The sequence below is a fragment of the Lontra canadensis genome, unplaced genomic scaffold, assembly GCF_010015895.1.
Source record: "Lontra canadensis isolate GAN:19392208 unplaced genomic scaffold, GSC_riverotter_1.0 scaffold146, whole genome shotgun sequence".
Classification (NCBI taxonomy): Eukaryota; Metazoa; Chordata; class Mammalia; order Carnivora; family Mustelidae; genus Lontra; species Lontra canadensis.
In genome coordinates, this window is record NW_022631140.1 from 2,438,606 (window position 1) to 2,458,167 (window position 19,562).

Consider the following 19,562-nt stretch of genomic DNA (forward strand, 5'->3'; position numbering starts at 1 on the left):
CAAGCAGGCAGAGAGGCAGGCAGAGAGAGAGGAGGAAGCAGGCTTCCCGCTGAGCAGAGAGCCTGATGTGGGGCTCGATCCGAGGACCATGAGATCATGACCTGAGCTGAAGGAAGAGGCTTAACCCACTGAGCTACCCAGGCGCCCCCAAATATGTTTTTTTTAAAGATTTTATTTATTTATTTGAGAAAGAGAGACAGTGAGAGCATGAGAGGGGAGAAGGTCAGAGGGAGAAGCAGACTCCCTGTGGAGCTGGGAGCCGGATGCGGGACTCCATCCCGGGACTCCAGGATCATGACCTGAGCCGAAGGCAGTTGCTTAAACAACTGAGCCACCCAGGTGCCCCCAAATATGTTTATGTAAGGAATGGCAGCTCCCCCGACTAAAAAACTCCCCCAGAAAAGATAGAGTTGTCTTACATTTGAGTCCTTAGAAAGACTCCTTAGTAAAGGACTGTCTGTAAATTACTTACTTTTGAACTACGGCATATTGCTTGTACATCCTGAAGCAGACTCAGTGCCAATCTGGGATGTATACATAGGTTGCTGGATGGACTTAGTACCAGAGAAAGCAAACAAATTGAACACAGATTTAGTTATCATTCTTTGTGATATGAGTGAGCTCAAGGGCAAGCATCAGATGGAATCAAGCCAACAGAAGGTCACCTTACAGAATGAGATGTTAGGTGGTTATGTTAATGGAATCATGACATCGCCCCTTCCTGACCAATGACCCCAAAAGTCAACTGTCCTAATGTCCTGGGAATGGGTGTAGGGGACGGGGACTCTGGATGTCAGTTTGGTTTCCAGGGGTAGGCTTGGGTCAAATCCACACCCCTCTCTTGCCCTTTTTTGCCCCAGACAAAAACCAGGACTTATGCCCAATTTCCTCCTATTACCTCTGTTTCTCAGGTATTAATATCCTGGCCTTCGAGCATGCTAGCTTAAAGACGACACCTAGCTGTTCCTCATTCCCAGACCTGGCCATTTTTATGGATGTCAAGTATTTTCCAAAAGACAACTTACAGTTTAGTGCTACAGTGCCAAGCCTCTTCCTCATAAAAACAAGGAATTTACAGATTTGAAGTTCCAGATTTGAGCCCTGGCTGGGTGACCTTCGACAATTCGCTTTAAAACATTCCATGGGCCTCCATTTCATCCTTGGCAAATTGGCACTAAAAATCTTGGTTATTACAAAGAGAAAATGCTGTTAAGGATGTGAAACCAGCTTATACATCCTGTCATGGTTATTCAAAGGCAGGAGAAAGACTCAAGCCTTGCTTAATACCTTTGCTTCCCAAATACCTGGACTCCGCTGATTTATCTTTGTGTCTCTGTGTTACCCCACGTCCCCTTGCTCTGTCCCTGCCTAAGTGCTCTGAACAGCCACAGCCTCTGGAGAGACGCCTTGAAAGCCACGGTGAGGGGCCTAGCAGGGGCCCTGAGCCTGGGACCAGGCTTCTCTGGGTCACGTGGACTGCAGGGCCCATGCTGGGCTCTGATCCAGATGTGCGGCATGGAAGGAGGGGCCAGGCCAGGGGCTGAGGAGCAGCTAGGCAGAGCTCTCCGGGCGTCCTTCGCCCCGGGCCTGCAGAGGAACGGAGGCCTTCCTAGAAGCCCGCAGGCAGGACTAAAGGCTCATCAGCTTGTGGCGTGATGACAGCTCCCCCGCAGGGCTGAGCCCCCGCGGTCAGACCGGTTCCCGCAGACGGGCTCCAGGCCGAGGTGTGCTTGCTGGGTGGGCCGCGCCCACAAAGCAGGTGTCAGTCAGCCGTGATCCAATTAGTCATGTGTCGTCAACCACGTTCCAGTCAGACGGGGATCAGCGAGACACACGTCAGTCACACAGACCCCTCTCCAGTCCTTTGAGGCACACACAGGCCCATAGTGCGCGTTTCCACTAAACACTCTGCTGAGCCAGGAAGGGGCGCAAACCGTGCACCCCCAGCGGTGAGCAGGAGGGAGGATGAGGGAGGAATCAAGAAGCTGCTGGAAGGCCTTCTGTCCTCCCCTGCTCTTCTCGTGCCACTTTTCTTCCACGTTCTGGTCCCTTCCTCAGCAGTCTGAGTGTGTGTCCACGGGCGATGCAGGTGCCAAGGGGTGGGGGCACGGGAAGTAGACCGCCACTCACTCGGGGACTGGGTTCTGCAGTCACCGGGCCACGTGACAAAGGCAAAATCACCTTGAGAAAACCCCTCAATCCAACACCACCAGGCTTCCTTCCCATCACTGCTGTGGATTTCTGTTTGTTTACTCAAGCGAGACATCTGAGGAAGGAGTTGGCTTGCGCGTAGGGGCCACGGAGTATGAAAACAATAAGTAGCAGTGGACATTAGAGTCATGGTCGCAGAGCAGCAGGCTCACACTGTGACGGGGAAGTAGGACCGGAGGGGCACCCTCTCAGGGTCATCGTTGTCTATGTTCACGGAGCACAATGGCAGACGAAATTGCTCACCTATTCTCACGCTACTCCCCTTCTCTCGGTGTAGACTAGAATTGAATCGAATGCTTGTATGACGTGACTCCTTGCATCATCAGATGAAACACAGTCGGCCTTGCTGTGGAGGTGTCGGGAAGTAGGCTCGGCCCAGCGCCCAGAGCTCAGGGTCTATCCAGGCACCAGGTCCACACGTGCGTAACAGGACCCCAGGGCCTCGGACTCATTCTCTCAGATGTTTCCTGGCCAGGGAGGCAGGGGGATGAGAGATGAGCCACTGGGCTTGCACAGCTGGCTTTAGAATGGACTCCTGAGTGCCCGATAATGTAGCCTCCAGGGAGAGGGTACTTGAACTCCATAGCATGAAATGGCCTGGGGTGGGTGCCTTCCCACCAGGGAAACTGGCAAAGGATGCAAATCAGATGTCTCCTCCCCCTGCCACTCAGAGATCCAGTTTGGGGTTGAGGGTGGGGAGAAGGTGGTGCTGGGGGGCATGTGTCTTGAGAAGTCAGGTGGAGGTGATGGGAAGATGAATCAGAGATCGCAGACGGGGAGATAACTAGGAGGTTTCGGAGATGGTGGGGAAATATTGGGAAGCTAGGAGACAGCTTTTTCAAACAGCTGGGAGTTTCACTGTAACAGAGATTGTGAATTGTATCCACTCTCCCCCTTAGTATCAAAATCTTGGATTGTCAGGGAGGAGATGTATTCAGCTGAGAGACTACATTTTCTGACTTCCCTTTCAGCTAGAGATGGTGAATGAGATAGAAGTTATTGGTAGAATTTCTGGGCAATCTCCTCGAATAGGGTTGACTTGGTTAAGTAGTTTTTTTCTGACTTCTTTCTTTTCCTCCTCCTTCTAACTAGAACATAGATGCGGTGGCTGGTGCACCAGCATCCATCTTGGGTCTTGAAGACAAAACCAATGGACTAAGGATGATGTGGCAGAAAGAGAGGAGGAACCTAAGTCCTTGATAACAAAATGGAGCTACTGTCCTAGCTCTAGTCTGATCAGCTCCAGATTTCTTTAAATGACCTCTTTGAGTGAAGAAATCCCTAATTTGTTGAAGCAACTGTTGTCACTAAAAAGCAGTTTGGAGTATAATTCCTAAATGACATGTTCATATTTCCATTTCACATTAGAAAATGAAATAAACTTTGTCCTAAGCTTGTTTTGGGAGCTGAGGTATATAATCTTTCTTTCTTTTTTTTTTTTAATGATAAAAGTAATATGTCCCCCTTACTTACCAGGAAGTCAAGTTTATCCAGAGCCACGTTCATTGTCGAGTGGGAGGAGCCCCACTGGAGCACCTATTTACCCATCTGATTTGGTTCTTCAGATTTCCAGTGCTGGGCTCTGGGAGGCAGGGAGAGAGGACAAGGTCACAGATGTTCCCCATAGAAGGACTCTAAGTTAACTAGTGACATCTTGTCTCATCTTATCTGAGAAAAGACTGGATCTGCATTTCTCCTCTCAGTGTCTGGTAGACAGGTGTGAGTTACACTCTGAATTGGTTGAAAAAAAATGAGAGTAGCCATGGAACTAGGGTGGGGCAGGAGTGGGTACAATCCAGGGACCAGAATTTAGCCCGGTCCTCTGATTCCTTGGTCACAGGTTAGTCTGGGAGCTCCACGAGGGGAGCTGAGAGGAAGACTAACACAACTGTGTATCCTCCGTGCCTGGCTCGTCTGCCTAACGCGTTCAGTAAATTAGATGGAGTGAACGAAATCCCATCAATGATTCCTTGTTGCACACTTCATCTAGTAGGGTCTCCACCCAGTCTGAGGAGTGGTCCACATTATACCATTCTTGTTTCCGGAGATGTAACGTGATCATACCCATGGTATCTCATGGAAAAGCTGAACTTTATCTGAGAAGCCATGAGATTGGGCATAAGGGGAGAAGGAGCAGGAGGGAACTCCCTGCCCTTCTTTATAGTCTTTGTGGAACCCACCTTCAGTTCCTGCATTGGCTTCAATGGTTGAACTTGCTTCCTCTCTGAGGCATCTTTTGTGTGAACTGCTCCAGGACAGCATCCAGGCAGTAGCCCTCAAGGAGGTGGCACCCTCACATTCTAGCGATGGGAAACAGAAGCACAAGGAGCATAAAATAGCTTGTCTGAGTTCCCAGAGTAAGAGAGTAGTGAGCTACAGTTACAACTCAGGCTCCTTTTTTTTTTAAGTTTATTTTTTAAATTTAATCTTTATACCCAATGTGGGGCTCGAACCCATGACCAGAGATCAAGAGTACCATGCTCTTCTGACTGAGGCAGCTGGCCGCCCCGGGCAGCCCGTGCTCTTAACCGCCATACCTGCTGTCTTGCATATACTGCACTTTGAAGTCCGACTTGCTTTGAAGGGCCAAGATATGAAAAACACAATGCTGCCACACCAAAAGCACTCCGTAAATGTTGGCTCTCCCTACGCCTTACCCTCCTCTTGCAAACACTCAGTAAGTACTTGTTGAATAGTTTTGAGTGTTAATAAGTATGAGTGAGGATCCAGGAAAGAGACAGACACACACACGAGCACACGTGCCGGAGAGATGACACATCATGGGTGGGCAATCCCGAGGCACCGTGACACCAGCAGGGTTAGAGGAGCCCCTCAAAGATGGGCCAGCAGCCAGCAGAATCAAAAGCATCTTGGATGTCTCAGTGCTAATTCCAGGAGCATTCAGAGCTCGGGAATCCCAAGCTCGGGAGGAATGGTGGTCAGGGCTACCACACATGGTTGTGCCATCTGTGCCCTACACAAAGATGGCAGCTGGGGCTGGGGAGAGCAGGGGCTGAGAGGCAGTCCACGCTGCATTTGTTATATATACTGTGCACCTGAAAGGCTGTGTGCATCCCAAAGGGGCACCCTTTTCTCATTTATTGGCCAAGGGGAGTAACTTTTTCTAAATCTCACAAAGATGCTGTGTAAGTTAATAATGGCAATTAAGGTCCCCAGAGACGGAAGAAATCCAAGGCAGAAGATGGCACTCACGGGAGGTCAAGCAGTAGCCCAAAGGCTGGTGTTTAGGGACAGAGCCCCAGTAGTTCATTTACTCAGTTATTAAGTACCTACTGTATGCTGGACATTCTGCTGAAGAAGACGGATATGGACTGCACGTCCATGGAGCGTTACTGACCCACAGGGGAGACAGACATCAGACAAAGAAACAAATCTATAATGTCAGCTAGAGGTCAAGGTCATAATGGAAGGAAAACAGAATGAAAAGACTGACAGTGACAGAGGAGAAGGAAAGCAATTCTGGGTAGGCGTTTGAGTTGAGAATGCGGTGATGGGAAGGAGCCTGCCATGATATCTTGAAGATCAGCCCCTAGAGAGGAGTGAATGAACTGGTGTTGGGGTTCAGGGTAAGATCCAAATAATAGATAGCAAGTGGTTGGAACCAAAGAACGGCAACCTAGAAGGACTGAGTTCTACCCAAAGGGATGTGAGAGAGGAAGTAGTACTACTATCCTCGCACAAGCCTGGGGAGCCCCACTCACGACACGAGGAAGCCGTGAGGAGGAAGGATGTTGCAGCCTCATATGGAGGAGGCTCGTTCTGCCTGTGCCCCCTCTTCCCCCCCAAGAGACTGAATGTTCAAATGGACAACAGCCCGGCCAGACAGACAGCAGAACTCTGACCCACAGTTTCCGTAGCACAATGATCAGGACCTGTTCAACGCCTGCCAGGACTCGTATTCCGATATCCCCACTTCCACCTCAAGACCAACCAGAAAAAACCACATAGCTCTGCAAGCCAACTACATAGGAGGCCCCACTTGTGGTTCACCCGCCTCCAGCTTCCCCTGGCCAACAGCGTCCAGTCAGGGCAGACCTGAAGGCTTCCTGACACAGGTCCCTTTGCTTCGGCAAGCTCTGTGTCAGCAGGCTCTGTTCTCCCTTGGGAGGGTCTCGGATTTCTAGACCCTCTCTCTGCTGCAGAGTGGGGATGCAGATACGGGGTGAATCGTGAGCACCAGAGTGGAAGAAGCCTGGCGGACTGTGGAACTGCCATACACTCTGGACTGTTAGAAACACACGCACGCAGCCAGAGGAGGCCTTTTGGTCTCAGATCGAATGGTCAGACTTCATCTGTTTAAACTTTACTGATCTGGAACTGGTGCAAGTTTGCCTGGAGTGCCCTGGGCGAGAGGGTGTATTTGCACTGGATTAAAAATGAAGTTTGCCGATCAGATTCAAGTACACACCAGATTTCACTCATTTAAACTGGGATTTTTGAGGAACTTTAGCTTCTTTCACTTGCATACAAGGATTGATATGCTAATTACAATAGACTCTGATCTATTCAATAGTACTTAGAGTGCACTTAGACTGGGCAGCCTGGGAATGCTTAGAATGGAGAGGAATAAAGCCACTCTGAGACCCGCAAAATTCTGAACTCTTGTCACTTTTGACTGTGTGGACGCCCCCAGTCAGGATAAAAAGGAAATGCTACTCTTTCTTGGGTGTTTTGTATCCCCAATGTAAGTCTGTCTCTTTGGACAGCTCTGGCTGCCACGTGGCCCAGGATCACAGGATACCACTTCTGGGGGTGGGGGAGGGTCTTGTAAGGCCAGTTCACTAATGTCCACATACAACCGGTCCCTCTTCTTCTCGGTGGTGACAGCTCCTGCTGGCCTCCATGTCACTTCCCCTGTGCCCACAGGGGAGGCACAGAGGGGGCAGACTCCCAGGACTGGCTCCGTGGTACCATGGTCTCAGCTGATCTCCTGTGAGATGCCTGGCGCAGGAAGATGGGCCAAGACACAGAACTAAGGTCTTAAGCTTTTGTGTCCTCCTGTCTTCTAAGTCAGACTCTCATTTTCAGGAACCTTACACTGCGCCTGACCAAGCAAAGACCAAGTGGCCCCTGGAGGTTTGGCAATCCTTGGCTTACCGGTGAGTGCCGTGGAGCTACCTGGGAATCATGACCAGAAGTGTAGTTCCTTGGAACATTCCTGTCGGTGCCCCCAGGCCCCCAACACCTCTCCACCCATTCACACACTCATTCATCAGTCATTTTGTGTGTGCCTCCTGTAGGACAGCAGATGCAGTCTTGACTCTCGAGGAGCCGTGGTCTATGCTGAGACAGACATTGATACAAATAATGCTAATCTAGCGTGACAAAAACTGTAACTGAGATGTGTGCAAACAAGTGAATGCAGAAGAGTGAGCAGATAACTCAGCGTGGTTAGGGAAGGCTTCTCGAGTATCAAGCAGGTGATGCTGGAGTGGAATCTTACAGAAGCTTCCATTAGCTAGACACCTGGGGTGGGGGAAGAGGGTAGGGAGGGGAGGCAGTCCAGGCAGAAGCGGGAGGACTTAGAGGAGCTAAGAAAGGCCTGTTCTGTGAGGTTGGAACAGAGGACGAGGGAAGGAAGGATCCCAGAAACTGGGGCTGGGGTGGTCTTGGGCACCGTGCTGGAAGGTTTGGGCTTTATTCTGAGGTCACAGTACACACACCCAAAGCAGGGCTGTGAACGCCCATCCCAACAGGGGCCGGGCAGATGATGCCCATCAGTGAGGTGGGCCCGATGGGGCCCCAAAGACCCAGGAGCACAGGCTTCATCCAAAGGCGGCAACTGGGTGTTACCGTGCTAGAGTGCAGGCTCAGTGTCTCACGTTCCCATTAAAAAAAATAATAAATAAATCTGTATTTTTATATGAACACTCCCAAGTTTTAACTGTTGGACATTATTTCAAAACATCATGCTGGCCAAGCAGAAACAACTGATGTCCTATCAGTCCCTGGGCTTCTAGTTTGGCACTCCAGATACAAAGCTTAAGCAGAGAGCTGTCATAGTTAGACTCGTGTTTCAGAGCTGTCCCCACAGATCTCCACATGAGGTTTCTGCAGCAGCCTCTGCCAGCAAGAACCTCTTTTCCTCATCTTCAGCCCCTTGCTCCTTGCCCAAGTGGTTCTGCATCCCTCACTACCCTCTGGACTCCGCCCACCCTCGCTGCCCTTCCCGACCACGCCCACCCCTCAGGGCCCTCCCCGACCACGCCCATCCCACAGCTGTGGGCACCATCCTCAGCACTAACACCCCCCTCATCTTGCACAGGAGGAGCCAGATGAATGAGCCCTGCTCCGGGCCTGACATACAGTGAAGAGCCCAGCATTAAGGACACGAGAGAGCCATATTTATTTCACATGGACAAGCATGATTCCTTCGCATGCTGAACATGAAAGCTCGCGTGAGTCAAGTACCCGTAACAGCAGAATTAATGTGCTTTTGTCCACAGGGAGCAGGGAGGGTCACAAAGTGGTTTCCAAAGACCATGAACCTTCAAGCAGAGTTGAGACCACAGGCTTTGAAATCTCTGGTTTATTTCATCACCGAAGGGTCTGTCTGCTGGGAGTGACTGGGGGTGCTTCCGGCCCTGCAATGTCTCGATGAGCTGCTAAGGTCAGGAGGAAGACGACGGTCTCCTGTCCCACCACCCGGGGCAGCTGGGGAGAGTGAAGCTCAGAGGGGAGGTACATGCCACTAGGAATTAGCAAGTCAGCTCTGGGGCGGACAGTGACAGGGACAGACTGCTGTGTTCACAGCAACAGAACCATCACCACTTATAATATCTAGCGTCATCAGAAGATCCGTTCTTAAAGCCGTTTGCCAAGGCCTCGGAGGGGCTGAAGGGAAATGATTCAGAACTGGCTGGACAAGCCAGAAGTGGGTCAGCTCTGCCTAGACAGACTGGGGAGAGCTAGTGGCAAGGACCCCCTGGTCTCGTGGCCTTAGCTGGTCCTCCCAGTTCCAGGACGATGGAACCCGAGATGGGAAAGGGGGCTGGAGCCTGGGTTGGGTTTGCTCGGGGAAGAGGATCACAGGCTCGAGGGGCCAGCCTCACGGAAGAGACAAGCGGAAGAACCCTTACATCTTGGTGGCTCACTCCCACCTGAAGTCCTGTCCAACTGTTTCATAAAATTTAATATTATAAGGTCTATAAAATTCCCGGAGCTGGTCTATCACTTCTGGATCAATCTGTACATGAGTTCTGCCTTTCGATTTGCCCAGGCACCGAGGCAGGAGGCTCGATTCTGTTTTTCTCAAGCAAGGGAATCCTTTGGTCTTGTTGAAGTAGAAGTGCTTGTCCGTGATGAACCTCTTGATGCCCAGGAAGTCCTGGACGCGGCCCAGCTCGCCCGCCGGGTCGGTGATGAGCCGCTCGCCGCTGACGAAATGGATCTGGGCTAGCGGGAAGTACCGCAGCCAGCTCTCCAGGTGCAGCGCGTACATGCCGATGCGGATGGCGCTCCACGACTCGTCCACCTGGCCCAGCGTGCGGTTGCGGAAGGACAGGCCCTCGAAGGTGGGGATGTCCGGCTTCTTGGAGAGCGTCTGTGTGTAGTCCGAGATGGCCCGGGTCACCGGGTTCCGCACGACCACGATCAGCTTGGTGTCCCGGGACATGTTGAAGATGCGCCGGGGGGCCTCCTGCGTGACGAAGTAGCTGGGCGTCTTCTCCAGCGTGATCTGGCTCTCCAGCGTCCGCGGCATGAGGCTCCTGTGGGGCAGAAGCGGCACACTGTCAGACAGGGTCCCCCTGGGGAAGGGGAGCAGGGAGGTCGTTTCCCTACACCCAGCCCCCCAGGGAGGCCCCCCTCCTCGGTGACATCCGAGCTCCACCTGCATTCACGGGGGCGGGGGGGGGGGGGGGGGGGGGGTGTCCCAACTCATTCTCAGCCAGTACGATGACGCCCAGACTGTGCGTCCTGGGCTACATCCCCCCCCAGCGGTAGAACCCCGGGGAGGGACCCACTTCAACTCATGCTAGTTGCTTAAAACAATCTTTAACGGGTTTGCTTTAAGAGAGGAAACAACCTAAAAGTTCATCAGTATGGCTTAAATAAATGATGGACGAGCCAATGAACAGAAATAGGCATACCTGTTGTGTACAGAAAAGGAATGATTTCCAAGATACAGTGTTGAATGGAAAAAGGCAAGATACAGCACGTTCACCGAAAGGACACGTGACGGGTAAGAAAGGCGCTTCTGGGGAGGGGTCTTGAGGTGGGGGCAGAGTGAGGGGGTCGGGGATAAATGAGAATCACTTTTATTGGATAACCTTTTATGCTGCTTAAAATTGTTAATGTATTTGTTGATTACATATTCAAAAAATACAAAAGCAAGCCACTGAATATTCTTCTGGCAAAAGCTATTTCTCCAAACATATTAAGAAAATCCTTTTTTTTTTTTTTTTTTTTTTTTGCGGGGGATAGGGTGGGGGAGAAGGCTTGTTTTGTAGGAATAGCAAGTGTGTTAGAAACGAGTCCTGATGTCTTTCTCTGCTGCAACACATCGGAAATACATCCTTGGTGTAAGCCTGAAACAGCACGAACTCCAGGCCAGTCAGGACCTCAGCCACAAGCCAGGTAATGCAACCTTCTCCTTAGTTTCCTGGTTCTGCTGGAGACTTTAAGAGACAATGGTGGGAAGCTCTGAAGTCTCCTTCCCCGATGTGTCTCCTTCAGGCCTTGACGGAGGGGAAGATTCCTTGGCTCCCACTTGGTTCTTCTCTCTGAAGGTCACATTTTACACTTTAGACCACCCCAGGAATTTTTTTAAAATGCAGCTGTCCAGGGTCTATCCTAGACCAACCGATTAGAAATATATGGGGCGGGTACTTTTTTAAAAAGCTCCTCAGGTGGTTCCAATGCGGAGGCAGAGCTGAGAACCTCCCCTAGATCATGGTTTCCCCACTGCAACTCATCTACCCCCTAAGCATCCCTCTTCCCCTTCTCTGGAGCACTCCTGCCTCCTAGTCGCCGTCTTCCCAGATCCCATCATGCACTCCATCCAACAGCCCAGCTCCAGAGCTCTTGAACCAAAATCTCCACTTTCTCTTTCCTTTTAGCAACCCCTCCTCATCGCAATACGTTGGGTCTTGTCATTGGAACTGCCCTAATTCTGAAACGGTTCCCCCCTTAAATTCCACTCTAGGACTGTGGAGGGGCCAAATGGTGGCCCTCCAAAAGATATGTCCACTCAGAACCTACGACTGTGACCTTACTTGGAAAAAGGGTCTTTGCAGATCTAAAGTTGAAGATCTCAAGAGATGAACCCAGGCGGACCCTACTCCAATAAGCAGTGAGTAGCCTTATGGGGGGTTAGCGGGGGAGAAGCGACAGTGAAGGTGGCGATGTGAAGGTGAAGGCAGAGCGTCAGGTGACTGACGTACAAGCGAGAAATGCCAAGGACTGCTGGCTACCACCAGGGGTTAGTGGTTTTGTCCCCCCAGTTTGTGGTCATTTGTTATGGGAGCCCCCGGAAATGAATACAGACGATAACCTTCTTTCTTTCCACCTCCATTTAACACAGTCTCAAACTCCTTATACCCGAGCTTCAAATTCATCTATGAATCCCTTGACTTCACGTTCCTCCGTGCCTGCTCTGGACCCACAAACACCCACCACCGTAGCGCCACGGCCATAGTCATGAGCACCCTCCCCCTCATGCATTCCTTGTTTGAGGTGTTCTCCCCATCTCTAGCAATGCATGCTTCCCGTCCCCCGTCTCTTCCATTCTCTCCCTGGACTGACAGCAGCAGAGAGCACGACTTACCCTGACAGCTGGGTCCTGGATATCCTTATTAATTCTGGTTTCAGTGGAACTCTCAGACACTGCTCAGTAATGGTTGGTATTTGTCTTTCCAGAACCCCTTATGGTTCTTCCAAATAAGTGCTCCACATTCTCACCAGGAGCCCCCAACAATACCCCTGTTCCTCTGCCTCCGCACACATCAGCTCCTTCCTCCTTCCCCTCCTCCACCTCCGGACTGTTCTCTGCACCCATCCCGTGTCCCTCCCACTGGCCCTAATGACAAGGTGGGCTCACTGATCCGTCCACCTGTGTGCGCAGATCCCTTCCCCGGCACCTGCAAACCCACTGTGTACCTGACAGATGGACACAACTGCTATCCTGCTTCCAGGCTAGAGGTCTAGGATGGACCCCTGTGAGTTGAAAGTTTAATATTTATTAATACTGAGTAGGCCAATTATTTTTAAAAAATAGTATTATTAGCAATCACAAGTGTACATGAATAGAATTCCTTGGCTGGCTTTCCTCAGAAATGTGGCTATAGCATATTCTGACCCTGGCACACCCTGTAATTAGGCGCTGGCCTTTAGGACAAGAGCGGACGACATTATACCGAGGTGATGGTGTGCTGAAGGTTAAGGACTTTCTATGGGGTTACTGATAGAAAGGTTTTCTCCAACACAAAAGGTTGACTTGACAAGCTACTCAACAAAATTTCTTTGCAATACCCTTTATCACACTAACAAATACCCAAGAGAGAAATGTGTGGTACAGTCTCTTCCCAAGAGACTAAGGAGAGATACTTTTGCCAGGAGCACCAATGAACACCTTTCTGTTACCAGTTTAGGAGAATTCTGACCAATTCCAGTGATCTCCGGAGTACGCCATCATGCCCCGAGCTGTGCACTGAAGGCAAGCCCTGCCCTTCCCATTCCTAACTGGCATCTCAGCTGCAAAACCAAGTTACAGATACTGCGGAGACACTCACACCAGACGGCAAACAACCTCACGCAAGTGTCATCACGCCATGAGCCAAATGGCTCCTGTGCCCGGCGTGCTTTCTCCATCCCTTTCATACCTGCTTCTCCGTAGGTCATCGGGATAGACGGCTGGAGGCCGGTGATGACCATGGGTAAGGAGACCCCACATATTCCTCTTTGCTCTGGGCACGGGGAGGTGTGGGGTGTTGGGGGGGGCAACAGACTTTTCCTCGAGGCTTACTTTCCCTCTTCACATCATTGTTTACATTTTGCTTACCTGTTTCCAGCTGCTAATAGCTGAACTTTTCTCTCTCAGTTCTGGCCTCCTTTCCTTCCTAGGTTGCTCTGCACAAATTATTGGAAGAACCGTCTTACACCCCGCAGTCTGGACTCACGCACCTCCCATCTGTTAGCGTGACCTGCTCGGTGGCAATTTTCCCTACATCTGGCAACCGCCCCCAGATTTCTTGCGGAGGAACTCCCACTCCTGCTTTGGATAAAATCCTGGCAGGCCAAGGGGGTGGGTGCGTGACTGAAGCTAAGACAACCAGTGCCAACTGTGTCATGGAGACTGGAGACTGTGGGACTGAACCCTCCGGGCAGGCACAGGAGCCTGGAAGGGCCTCCGCACCGGCCTCTTCCACCAAGTCCCTCTGTCTGCATTCTCCTCTCCTCTTCTCTATTTATTTATTTTAGAAAGAGTGTGCATGGGGGGAGGGGCAGAGGAAGAGGGAGAGAGCATCTCAAGCAGATTCCACGCTGAGCGTGGAGCCCAAGGCAGGGCTTGATCTCATGACCCTGAGATCATGACCTGAGCAGAAACCAAGAGTCAGACCAGTTTACCCAACTAAGCCGCCTACATGACCTCATTCTTGTCCTTTCTGAGACCTGGTTCTTCCACTTTCCTTTGTCAGTCCCTACATGTCCTTCCAATAGAGTACTACTGGTTTAGTGAGCCTTGCTTTCTGTTGCTTATACCCCGAGAATCCAAATCTTATATTTTTACAACCTGGCTTCCTCGTTATTGAAGCCCTGCTCGCCCCTCTAGATTACCAGCTCCACGAGGACAGGGCAGGGAGCCTTCAGGCAGTAGATCTTCCCAATGGTCTGTGTCCCACTTCCCCTATGCACATGATCTCGCCAGATGACTTCAGTCGTCCCCCAGCCTTTACCCACCACCGAAGAGCCACGGACTCACAAGTCTGTAACAGCAGATCCAACTCGCTCGTGCTCTAGACCGGCGTGCTCAACCAGCTGTGGACTGGACGCCGGCTCTGACTCACTTCTCTCTTTCGCCCATCCTTGTAGATGGTGTCGCCATGAATCCACTCACAAAGCAGAAAACCCTCAGGGTCATTCCTGACTCCTCCTCGCGTCTAAGGTCTTTCATTCCGGTAAGTTCTCAAGGAGCCCCCTCCTCTCCCAGCGTGCTTGCACGGCCCCCGGCTTGTCATCTTTCTCCCTGCCCTCCATGCTTCCTCTCTCTCCTCCCTCTGTCTGTTCTGCATCCTGCGTCCGCCACAGAAACCTTTCTAAAGCGCATCCCGGCTTGTGAGGCATCAACTATTCTTTGGAATGAAGCCCATATTCCTTGACTCAAGGCTCTGCCTTACCTTTCCAGAATGAATCTTTTGCCACTTCCTGGCAACCGGACGCGCCTGTCATGCCGAACACAACATCCGCTCCCTGAACACATCCCGCTCCGACCTGTGTTTCGCTACTTGCTGAGTTCTTTGCTTTTGTTAAGACTCTGGATCGTCTTTCTTGTCTCTCTCACCCTGGAGAACGTTGACTCATCTTTCCACGTCCAAACCAGAAGTCACACCATCTGTGAACCTTTCTTACAATTTCAGGGCACGCGGCGCATCCCACTACCGGCACCCTCACTGCACCCGCATCCCTGCAGACCTCACGCGGGAGGCAGTCACGCAGCGCAGCACCGTTGGCCACGTGGGCAGGCTTCTCGCTCACTTTTGCCTGCCCAGCACAACACCCGGCGCTCCGCAGCTGCGCCACACACGGCTCAACGATCCAGTGTGAAAGGCAAGTACCTACTGACCGGTTACCTTGAGTCCTCAGAACCCAGTGTTCATTCATGAGGTCCAGCCTTTTCTTGGTGTTCTGGCCTTGGGCGGAGGAAGGTTTCAGCAGACCGTCCCGGGGAGGGAGCGGTCATGGCGCTGTTTTTACGATTTTTGTCACGGCTACAGGTGCGCAGGCTCACACGGAGGGAGGTCCAAGCTGGGCCTCAGCCAGACCTCCATATGGAAGAAGGAAAATGGGATGTAAGAAGGAGCACGACGTGTGACCCCTTCTGCCGACTGCACACACTCCTTCGCCCGAGGCTCCCGCGGTGTGGAGGGAGAACCGGGCCGTGGTGGGTCTGCGGTGTGACGGGGTGGGGGCGGGGGTCGTGCTGCCCCCTGAGACCACCTGCAGCACCTCCGGAGGTATTTAAATGGCCGGGCCCCACACCAGACTATTCAAATCGGGAACTCTGAAAGTGGGGCCTGGACTCCTGCAATTTTAAGGCTCCCCAGTCGACCCCAGGGCGTCCCAGGGCCAAGCACCCCTGCTGCAGCCGGCATGTTCCTTCACCCAACGCAGCCTTTATAGAGTCGTTCGGGAGCGTCAGCCGGGGTGAGCCTTAGAGGAAGAGACTCCACGCCCCGGCTCCGGACATGCTCATTCAGTGGGTTTGGAGAGCAGGAATCTCCATTTTTAACAAGCTCCCCCATGATTCTTACCATCAGAAAAATTGGGCAGAGCCACCTTAATCAGATGCCCCCATCAGGAACGTGCGCGCGCTCCCTCCTATCTGATGCACGTTCCTCGGCACGGCCGCGTCTCTGCCCATCCCCGCCTCCGGCCGCAGACGCCAAGTTCCAAGAGCACAGGGTTGGCGTCGGTCTTGCTCTCTAGTCTCGGCACCAAGGAGGACACCGGCTCTTCGCAGGGGAGCAGGAAACGTTTGCCGAAGGGAGAGACGCCGTCAGGGTTTTCATCTGGGAAGAGTGAGGAAGAAGCCATTCGTGTCACCGGACACGTGCGTCTCTTCCGTGCCCCAGCAGCCGGTACGCGACCTCCTGAGGACCCTACCACTAAAAGGAAACAAAATCTAAACACTCTCTTGCCAGCCGGAAGCTCTCCGGAGAGGACATTGTTCTAGCCGCGCGGTGGGGCCGAGGCCGCTCCCGGGGCCCCCCGACACTGTCCACACCGGGGACGTCCTCTGCGTGTCAGCACACGGGAGCCCGTCTGAGCCGGGCCTGAGGATGACCGGTAAGACTCTCTGGAAGGTTTCATTTTCTACGAAATCGATACACTCCACGTATGTGTTCTGGGAGGCCCAGCTGCCTGGGGGACTTTGGTGATTTATTAGTTCCTAACTGTGGTCTCCAGAGGGATAATTAAAAGAAGAGGAGGAAAAAGGCTTTATTGCAAGAAGCTGGTTCTTCCAACGAAAGCTGCTCACCCCGGCATGCCGAGCCAAGTGCAGGCCTGGCCCCTGAAGCCATGTATCCCCGCCTAGTTGAGAGGAGACGCGAGGACCCCTTCCTTCCAAGCCTACACCCCCGATTCCTTACACTCACAGGACCCCCACGAGCAACACGCGAAGTCCCAGCCTGAACTCCATGAACCGCTCCTCGCCGCACACAGGATAAGGCCTTGATGGCTTTATGTGGCTCTTCTTAATCTGGCCCATGGCCACCCCGGGTTCTGGCTAGACCGGACCATTCAGGGTTCTCCCGACAAGACTATATTTCAGGCTAAGGGGCCTTTCACAGGTAGTGAAGCCCTTGGTAGCTTGTCAGGCCGTACTTCAGCTCTTAGCTCATCATCACCTCCACCAGGGAGCCTTCCTTGCTCCCCCTCCCAGAAGAGGTAGGCATTTGCTACCCTTGTGATTCCGTGGTGCCCACTGCAGACAGAGCCCCCATTTTACATACTATCTGTGTCCATCAGAGCCCTAGAGTGTAAGGTCATGGGAGGTGGGGAATCAAACCTATCACACTGCTACATCAACAATGCTCGGCCTATGCCTGCTAGGCACTCATGTAGTCATTCATTAAACAAGCATTCATGAAGCACCTACTGTACGCCAGGGATACAAAGATAAGCAAGGTGTAGCCTCTGTCCACAGGAGTTAACAGTCTTGTGGAAACGGGGGGTGGGTCCCTTATTTCCCAGTGTGAGTGCCAGTACCTGAACCTGGCTTCCTACAAGGGCTGGGGGCTTCTTCCCTCTGGCCAGAGGGGCTAGGCCTGAACCCAGTTTCCCCCCATAGGTCATCAAGGAGCCAGGCAGCTGGCTTTCCCAGATAACTCCTGTGCCCAGCCTGCCTGGTGTCCCAGTACTGTGTTGATTCCCCCAGCTGGCAGGGCCGCTCTCAGCCCGCCACAGAAGGGAAGCCACTGGAAGTGTGGGGGCAGAGTCCCTTCCCTGGAGCGTAAACCCAGTCTGTCCAGGCCCTGGCATGTCCCGCGGGGCGAGGTCAGAAATCAGTTAACCCTGCACCTGCCTCTTCTTATGAGAGCCCCAGGGTGCAAGTTTACCCAGTAAAGCCTACTCCCTCTTCCAAACCTCATGCATTACGGAATTTGTCCCGGGTCCTGCCATGTCACAGAGAGAGACCAGAGAAGGACCCTCCTTATGTGATCCGCCCATACAGAGATGTTTGGGGGACAGTGAACTACTCCCGGGGCTGGTTGTGAGTGTGGGATCTGGAATCAAACCACAGAAATGGGCACCCAGCTTGTTTCCCTGAGCGTAATGTGCCCCAGGTTCACCCCACACTGTCAAAAGGGGCAGGATTTCCTTCTATTTTTTTTAACGGCTGAGAAACATCAGCCAGACACAGAAAGAAAGACAGATACCATACGATTTCACTTAAATGTCGAACTTCTAGAACCAGAGAGTAGAATGGCGGTTGCCAGAGGCGGGAGGGAGGGGCACTGAGGAGGTGTTAGTGAAAGGGTACAAACTTCCAGTTCGAAGATGAGTAAGTCCCCACGGTGACTCTGGCTAACAATCCTCCGTTGTGTACTTGAAATCTGCTGAGAGAACAGATCTGGAGTCTCCGCGCACGTGCGCGCGCACACACAGTAACTACGTGAGGTGACGGATAGGTTAATTAACTTGATTGTGGTTAATCATTTCACGACATATACACATATGAAATCATCATGTTCTAGATTTTTTTTTTTTTAAAGAAAGCGCCACAGGCGCAGCACGCATCCAACGTACACACGGTCTGCGAAGGGCTAAATGTGTATATCCTTCAAATTCATACTTTGAAGCCCTACCCGCTCCCTCACACCCATGTGACCATCTTTGGAGGCAGGGGCTGTGGGAGGCGATGAGGTCACGAGAGCCAAGTCCTCACAGATGGGCTTAGTGCTTTATAAGGAGAAAAAAAGCAAGAGAGAGATCTCCCCCACTCCCCCCACCGCCATGGGAACGATCTGGCAAGAAGGCGGCTGTCGGCAAACCAGGAAGAGAGCTCTCACCAGACACCAAATGGGCCGGCAATCGGATGTTGCACCTCCAGCCTCCAGAAGTGAGAGAAGTAAATGCCTGTTGTGGAAGCCCCCACACCCCTCCGTGGTAGTGCTGCGACAGCAGCCGGAGCCAACAGAGACGCGGTCCCCAATGCCCTGCACATAAGCTAGCGCCTGCTGTACACTGGCCGGGGCGGGGGGCTGCTCTGGGGGGCGAGCCGCCTCCCTCGGTCTCCCCATGAACTCCAGGAGGCCGCCACCCTCCCTCATTTCTGCTCACGGGCGGAGGAAACTGGGGCACTGAGAACGCACGTCATCGCCAAAGCAACGGCAAGTCACAGAATCTGGATTCAAGTGTGACTCTAGCACTAGAAGAAAACGTGAGAATGTAAAATTAATCTTGGCACGAGGACAGCCTTTCTAAGCATGAGACAAAAATCATGAAGGAAGAAACGGAGAAGTCGGACTCTGTGAAAAATGGCAGTCTCCGGCATGGAGGCAGAAGAGAACAACAGAAATAGAAAAGAAAGAAAATGACCCCCTTGGAAACATATTGGCAGCATGTGAGAAACGAAAGGATGACTTGTTTCAGAGTTCCTGCAAATCAGTAAGAAAAAGAGAACGAGCCGGTAGAAGGCAGGCACGCAGGCCATGAAAAAAGCGAACGGTGAAAGAGCTTGAATTGAAATAAATACATGAAAAAGATGCTCCAACTCTCGCAAAGTTAAAGAAATGCAAATTAAAACCATGATGAGAGGACATCCACCTTCAACACTGGAAAAATATATTTTCCAAAAATGCTAACCATTATTGCTGGCTACGGTGTCCTGAACTAAGCACTCTCCAGTGATCGGCAGGGCTGTCGATAGGGTGCAGCAGGACGGCAATGAGAAATTATCCCCCCAAATGGAAAGCACACGCTTTAATCAAGCCATTCCACTTCTGGGGACTTATTTGTCCAGGTGGGGGAAGACCTGTGTGCTGAGTGTCTGTCGCAGCATCTGGGTCAGAGAGGGGGAGGCCCGACCAGACTCCTGTTCCTCCTTCCAGAGTAGAGCTATTTCCAGAGGGCAGCTGCCCAGCCAAAGGGCCACACTTCCCAGCACC

General features: G+C 52.1%; 1 protein-coding gene across 1 annotated transcript in view; it reads right to left on the reverse strand.

Moving 5' to 3' along the window:
* Window positions 1–9,042: 9,042 nt before the first annotated feature.
* Window positions 9,043–19,562, reverse strand: part of HS3ST2 (heparan sulfate-glucosamine 3-sulfotransferase 2) — an 86,751-nt gene continuing 76,231 nt past the window's right edge. Inside the window, exon 2 of the mRNA XM_032843988.1 lies at window positions 9,043–9,941. Within this exon, the coding sequence (XP_032699879.1) occupies window positions 9,323–9,941 (619 nt within the window). The 3' untranslated portion in view covers window positions 9,043–9,322. The remainder of the gene's footprint in view (window positions 9,942–19,562) is intronic.